The sequence below is a fragment of the Tiliqua scincoides genome, chromosome 3 (genome assembly GCF_035046505.1).
Source record: "Tiliqua scincoides isolate rTilSci1 chromosome 3, rTilSci1.hap2, whole genome shotgun sequence".
In the NCBI taxonomy this organism is placed as follows: domain Eukaryota; kingdom Metazoa; phylum Chordata; class Lepidosauria; order Squamata; family Scincidae; genus Tiliqua; species Tiliqua scincoides.
In genome coordinates, this window is record NC_089823.1 from 134,320,070 (window position 1) to 134,341,043 (window position 20,974).

Here is a 20,974-nt window from a genome sequence, read left to right on the forward strand (position 1 = left end):
TGCTGATACTATTCCTTCTCAAGAGATAGAGTAGCTTGGCAGGTGTGATCAGGAAAAACTACAGTTTACTATCAATGCACAAGACCAGGGGTGGGCAAACTTTAAACCTTAGGGATACTGGACCTTTAACAATTGTGTAGGAGAGAGAATTTCAGCAGGCACAGCTTGTCATCTGTGAGATGACAAGCTGCACCTGCTCAAATTCCCTCTTCCATACGATGTTAAAGGTTCAGGATCCCTAAAATTGAAAGTTTGCCCACCCCTGCACAAGACTGAAAGCATACTTTAAGGAAGACACAGAAAAGGTAATCTCTGCCTTGAAAAATGGACATCTAAACCCATCCAGTGAGCAACATTTGATTTGCCACTACACCCATCCTCAGAAAAGAGGCAAGGCCACACCTCATTTCTAGAGAAAACTGATTGAAGTACATGACTACTTGCACCTGGGAAGACTGTTACAGTGCAAACTCTCTAATCCCACACAGATTAAGAACATAAGAACAACCCTGCTGGATCAGGCCCAGGGGCCTTCTAGTCCAGCTTCCTGTATTTTACAGCAGCTCACCAGATGCCTCAGGTTCTCAGAAGTACAAGATGGGATGGCACCCCTGGCAAAGTACATGATCCATATACAAACTTCACACGTATACCATTACCCATAAGTATATTTACCATATACATCAGCTCACTAACAGCCCAATCCTATGCATGTCTACTCAGAAGTAAGTCCTATTAGAGTCATTGGGGCTTACTCCCAGGAAAGTGTGGATAGGATTGGGCTGTAAGGCAGAGAGCAACTATTATCAAAGGGACAGTTAACTTTACAAGCAGGTTGGCTGAATTACACAGTAAGCACACAGAAGCGTGTATGAAATTACACAGGTGAGCAATTTACCTGCCACTGCAGTCCCATCTGTTGCCGTCTCATGTTCATTGGGGCTTATGATTACAAGGGATTGCAAGCCTCTGTGTGTGTGTCTGTGTAATGTGTGTATATATGTATATATATAATGTGTGTATACATACACACAGAGGTTTGCAATCCCTTGTGATATATATATACTTGTGTATCGCTTGTGAGATATATATTTTTAAAAGGAGGAAGTCCCACTGAATGCAGCAGAGCCACCTCTTCCCAAGTGAATAAGTGCAGGATCAGTCTATAAACTCCAATCTTCTGAACCCAAACAGCCCAATCCTATGCATGTCTACTCAGAAATAAGTTCCATTAGAGTCAATGAGGTTTACTCCCAAGAAAGTGTGGGTAGGGTTGAAGAGCCCAGTCCTATGCACATCTACTCAGATGTAAGTCCCATGATAGTCAATGAGGCTTACTCCCAGGAAAGTGCGGGTAGGATTGGCCTGAAATTTGGCAAGGCTTTCACCACCACACGCAGGGACGCAATTATTTGGTGATGGGACTGCGCTCGCTGCCTCCACCGCCCTGGAATCCTCTCCCACCCTCTTGTCCCAAACGCTCTGGCTTTAATAATCTCCTTATATGGACACCAGAATGTCTGACGTCACCCCCAACTCTGGGAAAACCAGTGACGGAGCAACCAAACTCCATTCGGCTGGAGTGAGAGAAGGGAAAGGGAAAAAAAGGAGGGGGAGTTGGAATGCAGATGGACGCAGGCGCTCCGCCAATGAGAACGAGGGCTCGCGCTTCGCGATTGGCTGAGGAGTAGCAAGGGCGGGAAGGGCTGCGCCTGGCCAAGGCTACAGATGGTATGCGGGAAGGGCCGGGGAAGAGTTAGGCTGCGCCAGCTGAAAGCCGCCGCCTGGCTGCAGAGGGGTGTCAGTCTGTAAGGAGTAGGCAGGGCTGCCGGGAGGGAGTCCGGCTGGCCGCGCGTTCGAGTCCCGGCAGCGGTGGTTTTATTTTTGGGGGGGCTCTTGCTTTGCATTGAGCATTTACAGTCCTGGACGTTGTTTGCAGCGCTTCTCGCCCCTTTGCGCTCGTGGAAGTTCTTCTTTGCCTTTCTGCCCCGCGGAGCCGAGTGGCCGCCTGCAACCATGCCTGTCTTCCACACCAAAACGATTGAAAGTATCCTGGAGCCGGTGGCGCAGCAGATCTCCCACCTGGTCATCATGCACGAGGAGGGAGAGGTGGACGGCAAGGCCATCCCGGACCTCACTGCCCCTGTAGCTGCTGTGCAAGCCGCCGTCAGCAACCTGGTCCGGGTGAGTCGGGCTGCAAGCCTAGCCACACTTTCTTGCGAGCAAGCCCCACTGAGCATAGCGGGGCTTACTTCTGAGTAGACGCGCCTAGGCTGTAAGGTTGCAGTCCTGTCTGCACTTTCCTGGAAGTAAGCCCTATTGAGCATAACGGGGCTTACTTCTGAGTAGACACGTCTGGGATTGGGCTGTATGGTTGCAGTTCTGTCCACACTTTCCTGGAAGTAAGCCCCATTGAGCATAACGGGGTTTACGTCTGAGTAGACGTGCCTAGGGTTGGGCTGTAAGGTTGCAAGCCTGCCCACACTTTCCTGGAAGTAAGCCCTATTGAGCATAACGGGGCTTACTTCTGAGTAGACGTGCCTAGGATTGGGCTGTAAGGCTGCAATCCTATCCACACTTCCCTGAACTTAAGCTTCAGTGACTATACTGGGACTTACTGCTGAGTGTCTCGGGTTCTGGAATTCCTGGCAGAGATACGTGCATTGCTTAGAGAGCTTGTCTGTTTGTCCCGACAAACTTCAGTCAGCCCCGCCTTAAGCCTTGGTTTGTTTAATTAAAAAAAAAAAAATGTTTGGAAGATGGCAAAATAATTTAAAAAGAAAAAAGTTTCCGCAGCCAACAAACTGTAGATGCCGTGAGGGTCACATTAAACCCCTTGATCTTCTCCATGCCTTGCCCCATTGAGTGGGGACTGCCCCGTATTGACGTGGGATGGGCTGTCCATAATTTCCTCAGTTAAGTTCTCCTCCTTCCCCCTCCTGCTCAGGCAACAAAGGCAGGGAGAACAATTCCCACCACAACTTCCCGACAAGTTTCTTTTCCTCCTCCAGTCGCTTGACAAACCTTCACCTTTGTCCTTGGAATCTGCCCCTTTCAGAAAAGATGACTATCATCACCCTTGAAAAGTTCTTTTGTTTCTTTTTAGGAAAAGCTGCATTTTGTTTGTGAAACTCCACTGACTACTCAGAATTAAGATCAGATCAGTGAAACTTACTTATTAAGAGCGATCAGGACTGTGGCTGATGACAGGGTGGGTCTAAGTAATGTCAGGTTTGTGTAGTCTAACTGCAGTGCTAGTGCGATGGTTGTAGTCTTTTGTGTTGCACAGGTCTCTTCCTGTTTCTTCCTTCTGAACTCCTAATGCTTTCAGTTCTCTAGGAAGAGGTGTAGAAAAAGCTACATGTCTTCTCCCATTTTCCTTAAGCAAGCCCATTTCTGTGCCATTATTTGACTTCCTGATAAGTCTTACTGTTCTGTCCTGAAACTTGCATGGTAGGAAGTCATCCTTTCTGCTTTGTCCTGCCATTTCCCCTCCCCACTCCCCCTCTAACAATTCTCAGTGTAGTCAGCTGTATCAGATCAAGCAGGAACACTTTTGATGTTCTGTTTGCTGTATGTGAAGAAAGGTTTCCCAAAAGATGACACATCTTTTTGGTGATATCAAAAAGCATTGTTTTGTATTGTCTGGTTAAACTTCTGAAGGGGGCAATATGGATTGGGAAAATGTCTGTGCTGGTGGAGGGCACACTGGCATGAAGAAATATTCTCTGTGTGGCTTAAGCATTTTAAAAGAAGGGGCATCCTTTAGTACTGCCTCATCTGTTCTCTCTCACTCCTTTTTTTCTTCACCATGTCTACATTTTCCTCCAACTTTGTGAAAATTGCTTTCTAGTCATCCCCTCAAGTTATTGGCCAGTTGCCAAACCAAACCCTGCCTTCTGGTTTTTGCATTTCTGTGTCCTGATCTTTGCATCTCCTCTTGCCTTATACACTTCTCTCCTTTATCCTTCTGGACAAGACTAGTACCTGTTACTTTTTTTTTCCTCTTAGGCCATTCTCTGCCACATCTTTCTCTTGATAAAGTTCCTTTTCTTCCAGGTCCACATGATTCCCTAACAAATGCTGTTGAGCATGCTTGAAATGGCAGGTCATATTAACAATTCATTGTACATATAGTCACATCACCATAGCAGCAAACTGAAGATTTCTAGTGTGGGACTAAATGACATATTTTCCTGTGTTGGCTCAACTCTACTGTGCAGTGGGGATACCTCAGAATTGGGTACAGCACCCCCTCCTAGTTGTTTTGCCCAACTTTGCATTCCCTTCCTTCTTCTACTGAAAATTTTCTCTTCTCTGTCCTTATTTTCACTGGGGGGTGATTAATGATAGACAGTACTGTGGAGCTGCATTGTTTATTTTAGCAAGTTTTTCTGAGCTACTGTTCTTGAGGCTTCCTTCTTAGGGACCTGTCTTTCCAGCTTTTCCTTCAAGCCATCTCTGAGAGGATAGAGGAAGGTTACAAGTGAAGGCAGCTGTAGAGAATATCATAGAATCCCAAAGAATTTTTTTCTTTAACATTCATTAACAATTTTCTTGAATGCTTTACGGGAGGGTTGTAGGTGGTGTAGTGCACCTGTATGCTCCAGGTCTCCTGTCTCTGCAGCTAAGGACTGTATTTGGATGTTTCTGGGTCATTTATTATTATTTAGGGAGGTTTATTAGTTGCACATTCAGAATGTTCTCACAGTTGTGCTTCCTCTCTCATGTAAATGTTTGATGCACATGTTCTCAATACTGCATTCTTTAGGACACTGGGATAATTCAGAGCTCCATCTTTAAAACACATTCCCAACTACAGCCCAGTAATGCTATGTGTGTATTACCAGTGAATGTGTACACTATCACAATGAACTTGCACCCTGTCAACAACATTCCAAGGAGGTCTGATACAAGGAGAGGAGTTGAACAGTGTTGGAGTGGTTTTGTTTGGGGGGGGGGGATTGGTGGTGGTTCAAAATAGTAGTTTGACAGTTTAATCTCTCTTTCTTTGCAGGAACTCAATGCAAAGTTTAATCCTCTCCAGTATGATTGATTGCTTGCATGCTGCTAATTCGATGGTTCAATAGCTCCAAATGCAACAGTTGCTTACAATCTTGGTGCATCCTAACCTGTTACATTATACATTGTAGCTGAGTGTCAGTTACGCAGCAAAGTTGGTGGTTTCCTTTTTCTCTGGAGTTCTATAATTGCTGTATTTTTTTTGACATGATATATCAGTAACTTTTTTACTGAATAGGAAAATTGTTGAAACTGATTCTTTCAGTTTGCCTTTACCTTGCATAGTATTGCTTAATTGTTGGTGTAGAAAAAATGCACTTACTTGAGCCAGTAAAATTTTCAGCTTGAATAGGGCTGGTCTGTACTATTGCCTGCCATGTTTATTTTCAACAGGATGCTGAGGTTGTGTTTTACAGTGGTGTGTTCAGGTACTGAACCACAGCTCCATGTAGCTGATGTTTAGAAATCAGTGCTAATCTTTCTCTTACTGCAGTTCCCTTTTGATCAGATTTCTCTTGTGTGTCCCCCAGTCTGATATAGAAAATAAAGCTTCTTCTTTAATTTAAATCAAGGACCAAGAAGTTTTAATATGATATGAATAGTACCTGTATTGTTTTTGTGGGCTTTTAAAAAAGTATCTATTCCCTTGCTGTTTCTCAGATCTAAAACTTCCACAAGGGCTCTGTGCACTGGCTGTGTATAGCTGAGTTCTTTGGCTGTTAATCATCTGATCTGAATAACTTGCTTGCATTGTTAGGGTGGTGTGAACAAACCTGAACACACCACTGCTTGTATTGTTGGGGGGATTGGACTGGGTTGCCTCTCTTAAAACATATTTATTTCACTGATATTTAGAGATTTATAATCCTTCTTTTGGACTCCAAAGGGCCCCTCAAGGCAGTGCACAGTGATTAATGTAAGACAAACCATTAAAAAATGCAAAATAATTAAAAAATACAACAGCACATTTTTAAAAATCCAGAATACAGGGAACAACAGGAGACAAAGACCAACTTATCAAAGGAAAAAAGTGCATATAACACTTGCTGATACAAAATCAAAGGATTGACCAGATGCCAAAAATTCAGAGCACGGTCTAGATGAGCATTCAGAGACAGGGAGTTTCATAAAATGGGTGCTGTGACTCAAGGCTCTGTGTCATGTTCCCACCAACTGCACTTCAGAATGCAAAAATGCAAAGCAGGATTGCTGATTATAGCCAAAGAGATTGGGCAGATCCATGTGGGAAGAAGTGGTCCTTCAAGTATTCTGGTCCCAAATTGTTAAGGGGTTTGGAAGTAATGACAGTACTTTTAACTGAGTCTAGAAATGAATGTGTGTTTATTTTACACAGTTAGGTACCATCCTTCCTTTAGGTTACTCAGGTCACTATACATGGCTTCTCCTTTTTTGTTGCTCACAACCATTCTGTAAGGTGGGTTAGGCTGGAAGTTAGTGACTGGTGCAAGGCTCCTCAGTAAGCTTCATAGCAGAGCAGGCATTTAAACCCAGGTCCTCCTGGTACAAGTCTAACACAGTGCTCCCCAAGCTCCTTCAAGGCACTTGAGAGCACTGTAAGTATGTTTGGAGGAGGGAGGAAAGCAGCTCCCCATCCCTTAAAGAAGCAAGGTCAAGTGCTCCCCTGGCTGGTGGGTCATGACCCACCAGTTTGGGAACAACTGCTCTAACAGAAGCTAGTGTAGATGACACTAGATGATACAAGATGGGAATTGCATTCTCCCAACTGTAGATGGAAACAAACATCCTTGCTGAGACATTCTGTATCAGTTGAAGCGCCTGAGCACTTTTTAACAATGGTTTGATAGAGAGAACATTGTGGTGGTCTAACCTCAATGTGATGTGTGTAGCTTGCCAGATATGCTTTCAGTAGAAAGGGGTGTAGTTGGTGCAGAAGCAGGAGCTATGCCATGATGATAATCATCATAGCCACCCCCTGACTATCCAGGGGGATTGTCACTATCCATGAGTGAACCTGGTCTTTCAAAGGGAATTATATCCCTTCAAAAACAGGTTGTAGAGTACTCTCCAGTCCAAATTGGCCCTTCTATAATTGTAACATCTCTCTCTTATCTGGATTAAGTCACAGTTTGTTAGCCCCTCACTGCACTCAAGTAAGTCTTCAGAGCCTCTGCAACCTCCATGGAATTGAGAATTAGAACTGGATTTCAACACTGATTACACCATAGTCCAAACCCCTGGATGGCCTACCCAGAGGTGTAACGAGGGTGTTACTGTGCGGGGGGGGGGGGGCTACATGACTGCTTTGTGCTGCTTATGGTTCTTCCAGAGGAGGGGGTGCTCACTGCTGCAGCTTCAAACCCCTGTTCAATCTGCTCAGTGGTGCCCCTTTCATGGAAGAGCCTCCACAGGAGAAGGAATGAGGGCACAAAGCTGCCACAGTGAATGCTTCCTCCTCAGGAAAAACTGTAAGTAGCACAAAGCAGTCACTTCTGTGTTTACCCTGATGAGGAAGTGCTTGTAGCTTTGTGCCCCCATTCCTTCTTGTGTGAAGGCTCCCCCCCTTCAAGGGGACACCTGTTCAAAGGAGAGCCTCCACAGGTGAAGATATCGGGATGTGAAGCCACCAGTGCTTCCTCCTCTGGGGAGAACTTGGAAGTGACATCACAATGTCCCATGATGTCATCACTGCTCTGGGTGCAGGGGTGTCTCAGTATGGCTCTGCCCCCCCTCTCCCTGTTTCATGTAGAGGTTGAAAAGAATGGAATACAAAATGGAACCTTGAGGAATCCCATAGACCAGTGATCTTCAACATTTTTTTTTTTAAATGTCATGGCACACTGACAAGGCACTACAATTGCAAAGGCACACTATCAGTTTTTTGACAACTGACAAGGCACATCATGTGTCTGGTGAGGGGCTCACATCTCCCAATGGCCCTACTTGAAAATGATCCTTCCCCAAACTCCCACGGCCTACCTGTGGACCAATTGCTGCCATAGACCAAGGGATTGAATAGTAATCTTCCAGCACCACTTTGTGCAACTTACTTTGCAGGCCCATAACACTGTGACCCCATCCCAGCAAGGCTGCCCAGAAGGATACAGCAATTGATTATTGAAAACTGCTGAGAGCATCCAGACAACCAAACAAGACAAATGAGCATCCAGACAACCAAACAAGACAACAAATGAGTTATATTTGACAAAATCATTATTTTCTGGTTAATATTTAGCATTTGCTCTGATGTAATTAATTGGATTTAATTTAAAAGTAGTCAATTGGATTTGATTGATTTGATTGATGTAATTGATGTAGTCAATTGGATTTAATTGGATTACTTTAATTTGAATATTAATTTTAGAGGTTTGAGAACATTCTGTATGTGCTTATTACCTTAATCTTCTATGAATACTTGTATTTTGTGGAATACTTGCATTGATTCCAACGGCATATTTTGTAAGATGTACAAATTGTACAATACTTCAGTGCAGCCATTCTCCACAGGAGCCATAAGGCTGTCTGGGGAGCCCATTATGTCAGAACATTCAAATTTTCTTGGTGTTCTTTAATAAATGATTTTATATTTTTCTGTTTGTGTTGTATCCTTGTTTGACAGAGGGGGTCCTAGAACCTGATAAGAGCGCCTAAAGGGCTGCAGTCCCCAAAAAAGTTGAGAATGGCTGTGGAGTAAATATCATACAGCCATGAAATGGAACTGAGAATGGTTCCCTTGGGGAGACATTATAATGAGTTGTACAAGTTTTCTTCTATTTAATAACACTTTTTGTCAGTTTGCATATTTGATGGGATTCAAAGCAATCAGGGTTCCCATTGCCGGTAGGAGCCCCACTAAAGCTTTGCTTCATGAAGATGCTGATGGAAAGTAATATTGCCTCTTTTCCTGAGGACGCACAAAAGTGCTTTGTTGCCTGTGCATGCCTGGGATGAACTGGCCATTACACAATTCGTCTGAACACCAAAAACATAATGCCACTGTTAACTTATTTGAAATTGGCGATTGCCAGGCAGAGTTGACCTTACTGGGTATGACAGACTGTCATAGAATTCATGTTGAAATTTGATCTTTGTATCCCAGAGTTAGTAAAAGAATATTCTGCTCTGGGATGCATGATGACCAACCTCTAAACTACTTAGTGGCAGCCTTGTTTAATTGTTAAGTATTAGACAGCTCCAGTTTCGTTTAGTATTCAGTACTTCTGGTTTGAAAGGAGAAACAGCCTCTTGATCTTTGAATGAACTGCCGCTTTCAGGAAATGTTCAGGCCTCTGCTGCTGAGTGCAGCTTCTTAATTTAGTTTATAAAAGGAGAGGGTTCTAGTATATGAGGGTTGCCCAGAGCAAGTCCTTGACCATATACAAATAGAAGAAAACTTAATCACTTACCACAATTGTCTCCATGCAACAGCTGAGATAATGCAGTCTCAGGAAGATGTGGAAAACAGAGGTCTGTTCCTGAGTGGGAAAGAGGAAATAGTCTTAAAATTATGGACAAAGGCATTTTGGAGCTGTAGCACTACACTCCCTGTCATAATACAAATATTGCTCTTTTGCCTCCTCTATCAGAGGCAGTAATCTCTCATTTCCTATGTCACCACATCTTCTCTTGACAGATGAGGGCAAAACTAGATTTGACAGCAGCCATATTGGTTAATTTTTATGCATCAAGGGATGGGATTTAATCTTAAAAAATGTGTGGGTGAGGGAATCTGAACTCTCCCTGCCTCTGTTTTCCATTGCTTGCACTGCACTGCTGCAGGCATTTTCTCCTTAGTCTGGCTCACTTGGAACCAAAAAAGTAGGAGAAAACTGCATAGGGTGACAGAGTGCAGGAAGAAAAGTTGGGGGAGGACTTGAATCCTCTCAAGTATGAGTTAGTGAAAACAATAACCTTGGATATTGGTTATTGTGATAGTGAAAACAATAACCTTGGTGTCTACAAATTTGTCATCCTTTGTGATAAATCAATTTATATTAGGCCGTGATCCTGTGTACCCTTATTTATGACTTAAGTGCTATAACCATAGTGCGACTTCCAAGTAGAGGATTATGCTGTTAGGGAGTCATGGATTTGGACAGTGCTCTCTGGCTTATAAGGTTAGTTGCATTTTGTCCCTCAGACAGAACATGCTGCCCTCTGTTCTAAATGTGAACTAAAAGGCTGTCCCTGCCTTAACTAGGTTAAATTTTGGCTATTTGATTTTATTGCTTTTATCCTGTTAGTTGCCTTGGGTGTGCTTCTGAGTGGAAGTGTGGGATAAAAACTCATTAATAAACTACTTGCAACAATTTGAATCCTTATTATTGCTGACCAGATTTTATCTTGGTCTGTCTCAAAGTTCTATTAAGATGCATCTTCAGTTAGTGGAAGAATGGGAGGTGTCGGTTGTTGAAACACCTTTTATCTGCCAAACTTAAATTGTAAAAATAATTCTAGGATGTATTGGAAATTTTTAAGAAAATGTGGATAACTGACACTTATTCTGTGCTTGTAATATAGTGTATACACAGTACATACTTCACAACTGTCAGTGTCTGTGTACATAAAGTCTCTTGTGGATGTCTTTTGTTCTAGTATTAAATATTTTCCAGTCATTCAGAAGTTAGTCATTGCTGTATCACTGCCATATTTTGCTTTAATAAATTTAATTTACAAGTAATCAGTGTTCCCCTCAGAAATCTAATTTGAACAGTAGCTCTGAAAGGAAATGGGGATTATCCCTGCAGCTGTGCTTGTGGGGGTGCTCAGAGCATTGCACATAACAAATAAACAAGTCATAGTCACCTTCTCCACTTGAGAGCTGGAAAGTGGGATGGTTGTACTGGGTTTCAAAAACTCGTTGGGCACCTCTGCAGGCCAGCTCAACTGTTAGGATGATCCCTGCCCCATTACTCAATCCAAGAGAGGAGGGTTCATCAGGAGAGGGCAGGATGAGCTCATATCCTTCAGAGGATCCATGGGGCTAGGCATCCCCTAATCCCTTGGTACCAATAGAGGGTGGAAGGGGTCTCCAGTGTGGGGCTTTGCCGCAGATTCCTCAGCAATTTGGTGCCTACCATGGAGATTCAAACTTTTTTTCATGTTGTACTCTGGAAGCACATCATAATTTCAGGAATGATTCTCACCCCCATGGGTTCATACTGGGAGAGGAAGAGCAGAGAATTGCCCTCACCTTACTTTTAATCCCTTTTGGGAACTGCAACCCCTTTGGAAAAGAGTAGAGTCTTGGTGACCACAAATGTTTGTTACACTAAGATTTGATTTTTGAATCAAATTGAAGACATTTGCATATGAGAAAATGGTTCCCCCCCCCAAAAAGCATTATCTTTTGGTTCTATCCTAAATGTACAAAACAGAGAACACTTGCATTTGGCAAGGGGCAGTAGGCAGTAGTGATTTTTGCTTATCTCCCTGAACCCTACCACACCCGTATAGTTATGTTCTGTCAAGGGAATGAAAGTTGAGGTATTGTAAGTTTTAGAAAACATATATAGGAAGCAACCTGGTACTAGGACATATGATTGGTCCATCTAGCTCGTTGTTGGTACTCAACTCACGCAACTCTCCAGAGTTTCAGAAGGGAATTTTTCTGCTGCCCTATCAGACAATGACAAAAATTGAACCTGTGACTTCTGGATACAAAACAGATGCTTGTCCACTAAGTTACCACCCCTCCCTAGTCCTTGTTTTCTCTCACTCATAAGAGGGAATACAGTACTTCTTAAGGTGGTGCCTGCCATCCATGTTTTTATAAACATGTTAAGCATAGCTAACTTTAAAAAAAAAATCTGCTAATTGATTGAATGGGGATACCCATCACAGCCATTTCCTTTTCTGTTTGTGTGAAGCTAGGTAGAATTCAAACTATGGGTTTCCCGCCAAAACCATTTCAGTTTTTTTTTTAAAAAGGTGGGAAGGGCAGTTTGGTTTGAAATTCCCTCCCAGATGGCCACCTGAAAGGGGAAGGAGCTAAGCAGCCCCAACTTGTGTGTAGCTTGTGTAGAAGGGCAAGTTCCTTGGAGTGTTCAAGCCGAAACTCTGAGCTAAAATCACAGCTGAATCGTATTGCTGAACAACTGGAAACATTGCTACCAAAGAGTCCAAAACGCAATTTTGACTGAGGAGCTGCATTGGCTCTATGTTCAATTCTAACTTTACTCTCAGTACTCTAGGTTAGCAGAGGGTTGCCAAATTCAGGGGTTGAGAACCTGGAAGGGAGTGTCGCTACTCCCTCAGGACCTTGCTCAAAGTGAGGCTTTGGTATTGGTTCAGGCAAAAACTCTTAAAATCTTCTACCCAGGCTGCTTGCAAGCCAAGGCACAAAAACTCAGATCCAAAAGTTAAGAACAAAGGCAGTTTACTTACAATCTGATGCAGAGTTATACAAACATTTCTCACATCAAGGTTCTTAAAACTAGAAGACCAGGAGCCCTAAAAAGCTGCCCCTGGATGCATGCAAGTATGATAAAACAATCCTTAAAACAGAGATTAAAATACACTCTCCTGTTCTACTAAAGTCAGCAAACAAGAAGCTATATATACATAAGGAGGAATCAGCAAGGGGACACACCCTTTAAAAAGACCATTAAAGGGACCACATAGAATTTCAACATTAAAGAACCAGATACTCAACTAATAACCACTACTCAGTGTTGTTATTCCCCAACATTTGGCAAGCGAGGGCTTGGTGGCTGTGTGGGAATGACCAGATAAATCGGCTACTACTGCCTCAAGGCTTGGGTCAGGAACCATGAGGGCACTGCAGTCTTTTTTTTCTTAAGTTCAAAATATGATTAGTCAATCTAACTATTAGTTTACCAGATGTTTTACTAGTTTCTTTAAATGTAAAAGCATGGAACCAACAACCATAAAATGTCATCAATAATCATATCGCACATGATTCAGATAATTGTTGACTGGCACCCAAATGAGGAGTGCTAACATTTGGAGGTGTAGTGCATTGTTTTTGAAAATCTTGTCAGCTTCTTCATAAAATAGATTTTTTTGCTTTCTTAAAATTGTGTTTTTAAAATTTTTTTTAATTTAATTAATTTTTTAAAATTGTGTTTATGAAGCTTAATTTAAACTTGAAATTTAAAATAGTTTTTTTTAGTTTTTAAAAAATTGCAGTTTCTTCTTCACCCTTCTTCACCTACTCCAAGTGTTTTGTTTTACAAGTGGTGTATGTGCGTGTTGAGGATTTAATGTTGTGATGCTGCTTGTGCTGAAGGAAAATATAGCCTGAATATACTAATATGATTTCCACCTTGCATTGATTTTTAGCAATCTTTTTGCTTCTCTGTTGGCCTGTCCCCAGTGCCGTAGCTAATAATTGTGTAGCCCAGTGCCAAAACCTGCCTCTTCCCCCCCATCAACTTGCCACCCACTTGCTTTGCCGCCTCCCTCCTGTCAGTGGCATAGCCAAGGCATCTATCTGCTACCTGGGGTCAAAGAAGATTTTGTTGCCCCCCCATGACAATCTTTAATTTTGTATTTTGACAAAATTTAATTAAGTAAATAAAATATTGGTTAGAGACATTGGGCTGGGGTGAAGAGGGACAGAAGTTCACTTTTTGTTCCAAAAGGCAGTTTTGTTTTCATTTTCTGGTTAATTGGTTATAACTTTTGATAGAATACAGATGTTCCAAGGCGGTTTGTTTCATTGTGTTCTGCATTAAATTACCTTTCTAATGATATATAACATAATGGTATTTGTACATAACAAAATTGTCACAATTTTGGCCACTAGTGTCATGTTCAGCTTGTTGTCCCCCTAAAGGTTGTTGCCTGGTGCAACTGCTACCCCTTGCACCCCCTTAGCTACGTCACTGCCTGTCCTTTATTTAACCAAAGAGAAGTTGTTCCTTCAGAGCATGTCTAGGAAAATAAGTAATTTTACCATGAGGAAAGGTGAGATGGTCCTCTAAAGCAGCAGAACAGCAGGCAGGCAGATCTAACCGATGGCAAACAATTCACCTGAGCTTCTGTACTTCCATTTATTTCAATAAGACTCACACAGGTGAACATCCCAGAGGTTTGTGCCCTGGGTAAATTAAGGGGTTCCATTTGTATTATCCACCTTAGGGATTACAATACTGCACTTTGGTCTGAATCTGCCCCCCTATATGAAACTGTAGAGCTAAGAAAAAAATAGAGCATAACACAGAACTTTTGGCACTAGTCCAAATTCTTATTCTAGTGCATATACTTCCTTACTTATCCTGGTACTGCTCGTCATCATTCTTCTGTTGTCTGCCTTGTGTCTAATTTAAACTGAGTCCCTCAAGATAAGGGCTTGTTTTCTATTCCAAAGTGCCATGTGCATGCATGCTGCTGCAGAAATTAATAAACAATAACATAGCCCAGAATTTCATGGCAGGATCATAAAGCAGAAAAATAAGTTGCACTGGTTCCTCGTCTCTATGGTCCAAACCCCATTTGTCATTGTGTATTATTCAAGCAGTAAAGCTGATACTTGGACGTGGCAAACCCCTCCTCAGTGTTCTCTTGATAGCATCCCTACAATACCTCCAACTCTACTTTCACTCTTGAAGCCTTCTTATTTGCAAATTGTTGCTTTCCATTCTGAAGTACTTTATCACATTCCCCTCACTGCTTTTCCCACATTCTTTTTTCAGTCTAATCATATTGGTAGTTTGATCCTCTCTTCTCCCTGCACACAGGAGCATGCATTTGGCAGGTGATTTGCAATGGCTATGTGGTTAGGTTGGGTAGTATTCTCAAGTATTCTCAAATCTCAAAGTGTACTTGGTGTAGCAAAAATAAATAAATCCCATCATTCAACAATAAAATGCATGTGGGAACTAGAAGCTTTAAATTATAGGAATATGCTAGGTGTTTGGGGGGTTACCAGCTGTTTCTTCTGCCTATCTGCAATTTCTAATTGAATTTTCTTTTGTATAGTCTGCATTTTGAGAAATCAGCCCTAGCATGGGGCTAAAGCTTTTGCTGACACTTGATGAAATAATTATTTGGTACAGGAATTGCTCTTCAGTGGTTGAAATCTTAAAGGATTTACTCTAAATGGAACTGGGTATTGAGAAGCCAAAAAGGATACTGTACTCCATTGTAAAGCCTTCTTTGAATCCTTTGCTATATGGCTTTATCTGAACAGTTCTATAATGCAGTGGTTCTCAAACTTTTTAGCACTGGGATCCACCGGAAGTGATGTCATAGCTGGAAGTGACATTCGTTTGTTCGTTCAACCTTTATTTGGCATAAATATTTGGTAAATAAGGTCTCTGAACAGATACCATACTGAGAATAGAGACCTAAGCAATACACAGATATATTGTGCACACATATATGTACACACAAATACATACAAACATAACAATATACATATGTGCATATATTATTTAAAAAACAGAAAGCCAATTACATACTTTGTCAGGATGTGATCTACTCAATGGTTACTTGGGACCAGTAGCTTGACTCAGTTCAAGTTACTCAGGTTTAGAAACTGTGCAACTGAAAGGGTTATATGCTCATTGTCACCCCCTAGAAGGTATTGAATTATAGCATTCTCTGAAAGCCCTGTTTTAACACTGAGCAAGGGAAAGAGAAATTGATGTCTTAGCGCTTGATATTTAGGACAGCGCATCATAATGTGTATAGATGATTCTACTTCACCTCAGAAGCTGTTGCACAAAGGTTCTCCCCTGGAGGCATTTCTAAATCTGCTGTGTAGGTTGTTAGAGGGGGTCACATTACAGTGTACCAGGGTGAAAGTCCTCCTCTCCGGGGGAGGGGCGTATTAGGAGGGGCAGATATTTTTGGTTGTTGACCAAATGTAGTTTTAAGTTGGAATTTCAGCGGGGAACATTTTTTTTGTGCTGCACCTAAAATCTCTTGCCTCTCTATGTCATGTAGTCTGGTTGTCATAAGCCTGAAAGTAACCTCAGGAAAGGGAGCCCCTGGTAGATCAACCTCAGGTCCCATCTGTTGGGTTTTCTATAGAATAGGGCTAGGCAAGGAGTTATCATTGGATCGGCCAACAGCCCCTTTAGCAAGCAAATCACGATCAGCTCTGAAAAAGACTTTGGCCCAGTATTTTAAAAAACTGGACCATGCATGTAGCTCCAATCTATGTTGATCTGACTCCAGACAGAGTGCTGCATATGGAATACAATGCGGTAAGCCAAAAATTTTGTAAAGGAATTTAGACTGGACCCTTTCAATTGTGTCATTTAATGCCGGCATCCATACAGGGATGCCATATAAAATTGGTATTACTTTGGCATTAAAAGCTTGCAAAGCAGCTGGTACAAATGAGTTGCCCCAAGAAAAGAAAAAGCAAGTTATGGCTTGGACAGCTGGTTTGGATGAATTAATTGCAATCGAACGATGGGAGGACCAGGAATGCTTATAATGAAACTGAAGGCTAAGGTACTGGAATTCCTTGACCTGCTGTATTAGTTTTCCATTGAAAAGCCAAGACTGTGGTTTCCATGAGTTCCCAAAAACCACTATTTTGGACTTTTCATAATTTATCTGCAGAGAGTTAGCTGTGAGATATTCAATACAGGCTTTAACCAGTCTTCGTAGGCCTATTTTTGTACAGGAGATTAGAGCCATGTCGTTAGCATATAAAAGTAAAGGAACGTCCACCGATCCCGATTTGGGACAATGTGTGTCAGACTTTGTTAGGAGGGGGGCCAAGTCGTTGATGAAAAGAATAAACAGTGACATTATCAAATAGGAAAATTAACAGCCCCATATGACAAAATCAAATTAAGTAAATAACAGTACCCACACATACCCAGGAGTATGCCCTATTGACTATCATTGTTTAAAGCATATATAAATAGCAGCCTGTTAAAAGTACAGATCAGTAACATTTTTCCCCCAAATGCAGTCACATATGATGGTTGCAACAAGTCTAATATATTAAAAAAAATGAAACACACACTGAAATGAATGGGAAACCACCTGAAATTGCCTTGTGTACCACCTCATGGTTCCTGACCCACAGTTTGAGAAACACTGCATAATGCTTATGTTTTTTAATTTGTTAATTGAACACAGAGAATTACCTAAAGTACTTTATTTCTCTGTGAGACTCTCATACAATCTCTTCCTGGTATATTGTTTATGATTTTGATCCTTTCCATTTGTAGATGTGGCCTCGAGTCCCCACACACGCGAACTTGAGTCTTTCTGTGTCTGGGTGTGCTTGCTTTATTTCTTTTTGCGGCATGAAAGACCTTGTGGGGCAATCGTTCAAACCAGGCAAGCAGCAGGGATGTTCCAGCCAGGGTTAATGTTTGCTTGTGTATTGAGCAGGAGGGGGGGGGAGGCAGGAGTGGACTCTCTTGCCCATCTTTAAAGGAACTGATGATCATTGGATGAAGGATGGGCAGTCTGGCTTGTTTCTTTGGGTGAGGGAGGGCAGAGGGAGGAGCCCAAGGGGGTTCTTGCCTTGGAATTGGCTGGAGAAGCCCAGGAAAAAGGAGCTGGGGAAGGGGGGGGGGATGTGTTGATAGCAATCATGCTTTCCAACTGCATGGCTGCTGTGAACTCTGTTGTTACTCGGAGGAGGTAGCCCCACTGAATGACCAGCACAAATTGGACTACTTCTGAGTAGACCTGCAAAGGGTTGGGTTCTGGTAAGGCTTGCAGTTGCTGCACATGACCTTTCTCCCCCTTGCTGCTTCTGTCCCCGTTCCCATGCAGTCTGTTTACAGATTGTTACAGTCCCCTCTTTCCGCCTTGTTTACAGATGGAAGGGAGACAGCAGGGGAGTGTTTAAAGAGAACTCTGACCCACACCCCACCAGCAGCTCCATTTTTTCCCATGGAATTGCTGCTGGCTTTTTAAAGGGAAAGACTCACGACTGGAGTCTTTTTGAGTCGCCAGAATGCTCTGGGCAACTTTGAAAGTGCCCCTGTTACGACTTGTTTTCAAGTCGAGTCACGGAGGGCGGAGACTCATATCTTGACTCAAGTCAAGCCGCACCTGACTTGCCTATCCCTGGTGGATGGTGGTCTACTGTGGGAAAATAATTCTCCCATAAATCTGGAGCATTGAACTCTACATGAGTGAAAGCAAAATTTAGACTAGTCAGTCTGGAATTTTGTTATACAGTATTCCGGAAATGCCTGGCGAATGAACTGATTAGTTGAAATACTCAAAATACCTTAATTGTGAGTTCACATGTTTTGAATTGATGGACTAAAAGGTTTTCTTAATGGAGGTCAAGTAATGAGGTGCTCAATTCTTCCACATACTCTGTTCATGAAACAAAACCTCTAGTCATAGTAAGGGGCACCTCCCCTGAACTTAGGAACTGATTTGAACTGACTTACTTAGATGCTCATGTTGCACATGCTACTGAAATAATGTATGTGAAACACCTTTCAGTGCTTTCAATATTTGTATACATGCTATAATCTCATGCTCACTTGCTTGGGCAGAAATCCTAATCAGTGCCCAAGGCTGGGATGCATGTATCATTATTATGCCACCGCAAAGAGTACCTATGTGAATGAAGAGACCATGCAAACTTTGTGTATGATGGCTTTCCCTCACATTTGTTTAATTTTTTAATAGTTAATCTCATTCTGAGAGATCTTTTAGAGCAGGGGTGCTCACACTTTTTTGGCTCGAGAGCTACTTTGAAACCCAGCAAGGCCCGGAGATCTACCCTCCAGGGGGGCAACTTGGGGGTGATGAGAAGTGGGGTGACTCCATGTGTGGGGCCACAGGGAGGGGTTGGGGAGCCCTCTGGGGGGCAACTTGGGGGTGACGGGAAGTGGGGTGACTCCATGTGTGGGGCCACGGGGAAGGGTTGGGGAGCCCTCCAGGGGGGCAACTTGGAGGGGTGATGGGAAGTGGGGGACACCAGGTGTGGGGCCAGGGGGAGGGGTTGGGGAGCCCTCCAGGAGAGCAACTTGGGGGGTGATGGGAAGTGGGGGGACACCAGGTGTGGGGCCAGGGGAGCGGCTGGGGAGCCCTCCAGTGGGGCAACTTGGGGGCAGCACCACACCCTCTTCCCTGCCCGCCCTCCCTCCCTCCCTCCACCCCGAGGCGCCTGCTCAGTTCACCCTCTGGGAGCAGGAAAAGTTCTCCGAGGGTGCCGTAGGGCCGATCCCAGCCTCGGGAGGAAGGCGGCGACGTGAGGCAGTGCAGCCCAGCCCAGCCGCGCCGCGCTTCCTTCTGGGCTCCCCTTACCTGTCCCCAGGGAGGGGGTCTTGGCGGCGCCTCCGGCGGCGCTCGCCCTCCCGCTGGCCGCAGCCTTGCAGCGCCCGGCGCCCGAGGCGGGGACGGCGGCGCCTGCGTGGGGCAGCAGCAGCGTCCAGAGCGTCCCCGCTGGCCATGGGCTCCCGCGCCGCCTGCCCGCACTGCTGCCCCTGGGGGATGTGCCACAGCTGGGGCAGCTCCCGCTCATCTCTGCCGCGGCTCCTTGGCACCGGATGTAATGGTGGGCCAATCGGGTAGCTCCGGGGCTCTTTCCCGCCCCTTTCATTGATTGAAAGGGGTGGGAAAGCACCCCGGAGCTTCCCGATTGGCCCGCCATGTTGAAAGGGGCGGGAAAGAGCCCCAGAGCTTCCTGATTGGCCCGCCACCCAATCGGGGCTCTTTCCCACTCCTTTCAACATGACGGGCCAATCAGGAAGCTCCGGGGCTCTTTCCTGCCCCTTTCAACATGGCGGATGGGAGGCTCGGCACGCGATTGACCGGATTTTGCTTCGCGATCGACCGGTCGATCGCGATCGATGGCTTGAGCATGCCTGTTTTAGAGAGATCCTATTGCAGGTTCTACTTCCTTCAAAAGTGTGTTTGGTGATAGCCAGCAAGAGAGTAATTGCGCCACCATGATCTATGGTTTGGAAACCTGAGAAAGAAGCAGCCACTTCCCTATCTTAAAAACCACCTTTCAACTGACATATCTGTGCGTTACCTGGAAGAATCTAAAAGCCACATTCTAGTAATACTCTTCTTATAACTAACCAAAATGTCACATCTTTAGCAAACAGCTTTTGAGTTTTTTAGAACTTTTTATCAGGCCGAATGGCAAGAAAAGCAACAATGAAGTGGAGTGGGGAGCTGAGTCTGGTGAAATAGCTCTGCAGATTACAGCAGTCTGGAAAGTGCACTAAGTCCTTGGCCTGTTTCCATCCAGTTAACTTGGTGTCAAGGCTGCTTTAGGGCAAGAGAAGAAGCAGCTGCTTTGGCTGGCTTGAAATACATCTAACATGGTGGGGGGCTGCTTGCTGGCTAATGAGAAATCTTGTTTGTGGTATTAATGCTTCATAACTTGTTCCCTTTCACAAACAATAATTCTCGGCAAGTATCTGTTGAGCAAGAGTATCTGTGCAGTTCAGCTAAAAACAAAGTTATTTCTATGAGGAAGTTGTTTCATTTGCACGATGGCACTGGAGAGTTGGTGTTGCTAAATCTAGGTGGTTGTCTTTATCTTGTGACATTATTTTTAATATTTCATGAAACTTTGTGGGCAAAGTACAGTATGTTATTGAAATTGCAGAATACTATAAACTACAATGTGAAGATACTTTTTCAGACTGCATTGCTAAATGCAAAGTGTACAGAATTAATCTAGATGTATTATATAGTATCCTTGGAAGATGTTTAGAAACTGGAAATGCAAGCAATTCTTTAATCTTAACTATTATATCCACATACTTTGACACATTCTTTATTACTCTCAGGGGTTCAACTTGAAGATTCAGTTATGGCAGTCACAATGTAGCAATGCTAGTAATAGTTTCTAGTTTTTTGAGCTTGGAGAAATTGCAAATAGTTTGTTTCATTGTTAAATAACAATTTTTTTAAAAAAAAATTGCATAGTCAAGACTATAACTATTTTGCTCAGTTACTCAGAGCTTGGAGGTTTGAACCATGTTTTCTGGGCAGTATTGGTGCTTCACAGTGAACCAACCCTAGAAGAACTTCACGTGGCCCTGGACTC

General features: G+C 43.4%; 1 protein-coding gene across 3 annotated transcripts in view; it reads left to right on the top strand.

Moving 5' to 3' along the window:
- The first annotated feature begins 1,759 nt into the window (after positions 1–1,759).
- VCL (vinculin) overlaps positions 1,760–20,974 on the top strand; it is a 98,543-nt gene continuing 79,328 nt past the window's right edge. For 2 of the 3 annotated variants that reach the window (XM_066622653.1, XM_066622654.1), the window contains exon 1: positions 1,762–2,184. In XM_066622653.1, the coding sequence (XP_066478750.1) occupies positions 2,017–2,184 (168 nt within the window). In that variant the 5' untranslated portion in view covers positions 1,762–2,016. Of the gene's footprint in view, positions 2,185–20,974 lie in introns of all 3 variants that reach the window. The other variant, XM_066622655.1, reaches the window with a different exon arrangement.